General features: G+C 39.3%; 1 protein-coding gene across 1 annotated transcript; it reads left to right on the top strand.

The window, feature by feature from the left end:
- The first annotated feature begins 3,545 nt into the window (after nt 1-3,545).
- On the top strand, nt 3,546-4,864 carry LOC129942733 (uncharacterized). The gene is made up of 2 exons (XM_056051781.1): nt 3,546-3,636; nt 3,770-4,864. Exons 1-2 carry the CDS (start codon nt 3,598-3,600, stop codon nt 4,802-4,804), a joined length of 1,074 nt encoding a protein of 357 aa, XP_055907756.1. The 5' UTR covers nt 3,546-3,597; the 3' UTR covers nt 4,805-4,864.
- Nucleotides 4,865-5,665: the final 801 nt, after the last annotated feature.

Genomic DNA, 5,665 nt, shown 5'->3' with positions numbered 1-5,665 from the left:
ACTTGTTTTACATTTTCCAATGAAAGTATTCATTTTGTATTTTAAACAATTTAATAGTAGGTAATTGAAGGATTCCCTACAAAGTAAAAATCAAGTGTAAATGCTATAAAATCTTTCTATTCAAACTAACAACTCAAAGAGATATAAAACTTATACTTCACTGTAAATGAAATTGCTATAGCATAGCCTTACTTCCGCCAATTACTAAGAGCGACTGGCCGGGCCGGGCCAAGCCAATTACCTTGCCTACACCCTATAACTTTGTAACATCATTCCACTTGAATCAAAACTACGACGACCGTAGACGTGCAACAATTCATTTTACCAAATAATTGGCAGTCTCATTTGAAAAGGTGCTGAAAACGCAGACATATTATTCCTTAACCATGCTACACTTTACTTCAAATAAATTGAAGGTTGCAACTTGTAACTCTGCATCTGGATCTGGATCTGCTAGCAACTGGCGCGGCGGCATTGGCATCGGCAGTAGCAGAAGCAGCCGGTTGGGTTGATCTGCAATCGTCGATGTTGCAGTTGCTTATTGCCATCATCATCAGGTTTAGGTTAGATGGGCTTGAGCTTGGGCGTTCACCCAAAAGGTTAAACAAAGGCATGGAGAATAATCTATCAATATGTATAGTATGTAAGGTAAAGTTGAATTTTAATTATAAAGTTATTTTGTTTGACTTGAATATCATTGTTTTAATAAAAAACAATCGACTGAAAGCCAAAGTTTTCACTATGGTAAAGTACACGAACAAGCAACGTCTGCAAAAGTTGTCTACGGACAACTTTGATCAAAACTCTAAGAGCGTTAACACCTATATGGTTTTACTTCTCCCCCACGTACACAGGCAATAAAAAATATAGTCTACACATTCGTTGGGCTCAAGAATTTGACATCGCTCAGAGCATATTTTGACAAATTGTTTAAGGCCCCTGCAGTCGAAATAAAAGATTTTTAGAGAGATTTCTGTGCCTTTGGGTGGAGCGTCAAATTTTGTTTTTGATTTTCAAATTCTAATAGCTTTTAAAGATTCCATAATTACGTTAACTATACGTACAAAATATTTTTCACTTTTCTTAGCTCTATGCTACAGCTCAAGGTCTGAGAAATAGGGGAAATGGACACTTTTTTTTGTCGGCTCTGTAAGTCTAAAAGTATAAATCATACAAAAAAGTATTTTTGATAAAAAAGAAAGACAATTTAATTTTCTATGGAAATAATACTAAAAGCTTAAAACTTTGATGAGCCGTTCTCAAGATATTTGTTAAAAATCATGCTAAAAATACTACCCAAATTTTGGCACTTGCAGCAGTTGCAAGTGCAGTCTTACAGAATGTTGGCTTGGTACCTACCTACAGCACATGCCGAAAACGTCATAGATAGAAGAAAAGTATGTAGGGCCACGACAAAGAGAAGTTCTCCAAACTAAAGACTGTCTTTCGAACATTGAAAGCATTTATTTCGATGGAAGAGAAGACAGGACATTGGTTTGTGAAAAACGAGACCAACGATTTTACAGAGTGACTTTAGTAATGGAATATATTTCACTAATAACGCAGCCGGGTTCAAACTACCCAGGACATCTTACCATATTCTCTAGAAAAGGCAAAACTATAGCGGATTCTATTAACTCCTTTCTTGCAGACAGAGAACTGTAAGTAAACTGTCTGTTGTTGGTTGCGATGGTACTGCTACAAATACTGGCTGGGGAGACCACTGCAATGGTTCATATGCCAACTACATGCTAATGAATTGCATCTGCGTCATTTATTTATTGAATTGGATGGAACTACATTAGGACCTTTTATCTATTCAGGACACATTGGAAAGGCGCTGGAAAATTGTTGTGACCTTCCAGTTATTGAGTTTAGACCAATCCCAAGGAACCTACCTGCTTTGTCAAAAGAATTCCAAGATACTTTAAGTACGGATCAAAAATATTTGTTTCAGATTTGTGACGCTGTAAGTAAAGGATCCTGTCCTAGAAATTTCTACAACAGAAACCCAGGAAAAATGGCACACTCTAGGTGGTTGAAAACTACCAATAGAATTCTAAAGGCTTTATGGTGCCACATCTAATCCGAGTGAAAATTGCAGAATACATTGTAAAGGTGTATGGCCCAGTTCGGTTCATTGTGAACAAGACAGTTCTTTTCAAAATGGTCCAAGTCACGTTTTCGAATTAGTAAATTTGTCAAGACGCTTCAATTGGAGCGTAAGAGAAATAAATGACCCCGTTATTCAACGCAATTATTATTTTGCACATCCGGATAACATATCAATGGCAATGCTTTGTGATGAAAGACCTAATATCAGAGAAATGGGGTTAAGAAGAATTATCCAAGCTAGAAAAAACATAGGTCTTCAATTAGAGCCTTTAAACCACCGAAATTAAACTTCAATGCCAAAGATTATATTGACTTAATTATCTGAACCGGATCACAACTTACAGCACCCCATTATTGGAGAAAATGAGTGATCAGGATTTAGAAGACATTCTACAAAAAAAAACTCCAATCGACATGTCATTTTTAAACTACCCTTGTCACACTCAAGCAGTTGAGCGCTGTGTGAAGATGGTGACCAAAGCTTCAAGCACTTTTTCAAAGAAAGTGAGTTGAGGATAAGATGGGACGACGATATGTACGAGCTTAACAGCGACTTTCCAACGACTGAGATGGCTGATTCACGGAGGTCGCATGGAAACTAGTGCTCCAACCCGTAAAGTCTTAGAAATTAAGACTTTGCATAAAATACCTCAAAAAAACCAAACAAATACCTTCAAAAACAAACAAAATGAGAACAAATAAGTGTTTTCGTTTTCAAATATGCCAAAAGAAAAATTCAATTGGATGATTAAGGTCCACAATTCTTTCAACTTTCTTCACCCCCAATATCTTAAGATATGAAAACTCTAGATCTGTTAAGCTTTTAAACACAAACCATTTAGTTTTCACCCAGTTGCTTTTTATCAAATTATTGATGTATGTAAAATGACTAATGTGCAGCTTTAGAGCCCGAACTATGTAATCTAAGATTGCATAAATTCAATAATGCGCTGCGCTACCTTACAGATAAGTAAGGTACTTCTGATCCAATACAGCGAAAGTCAAATCTATTCCTATATGCTCTTTCTATTCCTGTCAGACGCGCAGAATAGACTTTCCAATTCACAAAACATTCACCATAGGTACAGGTAGGTTTGAAGGTAGGTACTCAATTCACAAGACTCAACTTTGTCTTTCGAATTTGTTTGCTTCGATTGTTGAAATTGCGAAGCATCTAACTCACGGCGAAGGTTTTCAATTCACTTTCATCCGCATAATAATAATTGCCATCGCAGATAAGTAGTATGAGTGGAAGTACCTTTACCGCTGCCAAGACCAAGAGGCAACAGCCTTTTGTTATTACGTACCTAGCAACATTTTACTTGGGAATTGGAATTTGGTTCATGTTTTTGGATGAACATTCAGCGATATCTTCAGGGGTACACGTCATATATAAAAGTGCAGCTCCGGCAGTGCAGAACAATACAGCAGCCAGGACCACTGTAGAGGAGGCATCACATCTCTACGACACGACTTGACTATATGGTTAAATTATTTCACTCTGCCGCAACCATGAATATTGTAAGTTGAAAAGTGTCTTTTTTTTCATCACATTTTCGAGATTAATATATTTTATGTTCTTTACCTACTCTCCCGGTTCCCTTTTCCCGCTCTTCTACATATGAACCTGGACGTCGTCGGTCGCTTCCCTCAGGAGACACGACAAAGAGGACTGATGCTATCGTTGTCACTGGTAACATGGCAACTGCTTGCTGCAAATTTGGTTTATGGTGCAGCTGGAATAGTGGCAGATAACTATAACTCTGCGACCACGGGAGTTGGAGACAGAACGTACAGTGGCAGTGGCGGTCAGTATGCTTCTACAAAGGATAATGCAGTTGCGAACACACTTGCTGATTATCTAAAAGGATTCAGTGGCAGTGGAGGGCGAAGTGGCAGCGGCGTCATTGGAATGAATGACTTTGGTCAGCGTCACGACCAGCAACAAGAGTCTATAGGATACCATCCAATTTCGTACGGCAGCAACCAAAATCGATACGGGAACAGCGGCAGTTCTGGTAGTGGGGGAGGAGGCAGCAGCAGCAGCAGCAACGAACAACAAAGCCACATCTCTGCTGGCTATCAACCAAGGATATACCATCAGTCTCCTGTGTCCGAGGAGTCAGAACATTCATATGAGGTTCCCCATCATCATCAACATCAAAGCGACATTGATAAGTTCAGGGAAAATAATTTCTCGCATCAATATGGACAGGAATCGTCTGAGAACACCGATGGTGGCGGCGGTGATGGTTATTATTCGGCTAGTGGTAATGAAGGGTCTTCATCCATTGATTATCATCAGAACCATCCGGAACTAACCACTTCTCAGCATCAGCATACAGATGTAATTAACTACGTTCCCTATCCTGTTGTCAAGAAGGTCCATATACCCTATGCTAAACCAGTGCAGATACCCGTTTCGAATGCCATCCTTGTGCCAATCCGTCGGCCCGTCCCAATACACATCCCCATAACAAAACAAATCCAAGTCCCTGTCGAGAGGGAACTCAAGATTCCGGTTGAAAAGCTGGTGCCGTATCCTGTTGAAAAGCATGTTCCCGTACCGGTGGAGAAACATGTGCCCTATGAAGTGGTAAAGTATGTGCCGGTTAAAGTACCCAAGCCCTATGCGGTTAAAGTACCTGTTGTAAAAACAGTGGTGCATAAAATCAAACAGTGGTGGTAAAATAAGAGGAAGAGGAAGTTGAATGTGATTGCTTTCAAGTAGAAATATAAAATTTTCATTTTGATAAAATAAAGTAAGATTTGCTATTAAAGTTATTTTTTGTGAGTTTTTCAATATTGGAAGCTTGTGGATCGAAGAACTCCATTTTTGAGATATTTGGATATTTCACGAGTAAAAAATCTAAAGGAAACTGGTCAAAAAAGTCTAAATGCAATGTCTTACCAGTTACGGTAGGTAGAAATGGCGATCTCAAGGCAACCTAGCCTGAGATCCAATTAGCGCTGTAGTGCGCCGTTTTGATACCAAAAACTCGTTTGACCTTTGATTGAAAGGGACAGATTTATAGAGAAGCTCTAATCTTTGTTTCAGATAGCTCATTGAGTTCGTGAAAGAATGTTTTCCAAAGCATTTCAGTCCAGTGTTTGACAAAGCAGGACATTTGCAGAGGTAATGGATTATCGTTTCACTTTCTCTTTGGTCACTACAACTACGGCAAAAGGTGTTGTAGGAGATACCCAACTTCTCCGCATGAACTCCTATAGGCCAATGTCCGGTACAAACTGCAACAATCCTGGCTATGTCTTGCCTTGGCCTGCATAGGAGATCGTTTGTACGGGTTTTGTTATAGGTGGGCCATATCTTCCTAGATATAATGCAGTTGGGTAAATTGCTCCACCTTCGGTTTGATTCAGTTTGGTAGATAGAAAAGATTTTATCCTTTATAGCACCAAGAGGAATGTTAACCATTTCCGCAAGTGAGCTATGAAGGGCCGATCCTTGCCTGGCTAGCTTGTCAGCCTGATCTTTTCCCACCATACCACTATGGCCCGGAACCTAGATCAGGGTGACACCGAAGTTAAT

Source organism: Eupeodes corollae, chromosome 1 (genome assembly GCF_945859685.1).
Source record: "Eupeodes corollae chromosome 1, idEupCoro1.1, whole genome shotgun sequence".
NCBI lineage: Eukaryota > Metazoa > Arthropoda > Insecta > Diptera > Syrphidae > Eupeodes > Eupeodes corollae.
The sequence above is the reverse complement of the archived record's forward strand: the minus strand, read 5'-3'. Positions and strand labels throughout refer to the sequence as shown.

What these genes read in the sequence shown, in the direction of transcription:
- LOC129942733 (XM_056051781.1), top strand. Translation starts at nt 3,598, where the DNA reads ATGGTTAAATTATTTCACTCTGCCGCAACCATGAATATT. An exon ending in CTGCCGCAACCATGAATATT is followed by an intron (nt 3,637 to 3,769) that starts GTAAGTTGAAAA and finishes CGCTTCCCTCAG; the next exon opens with GAGACACGACAAAGAGGACT.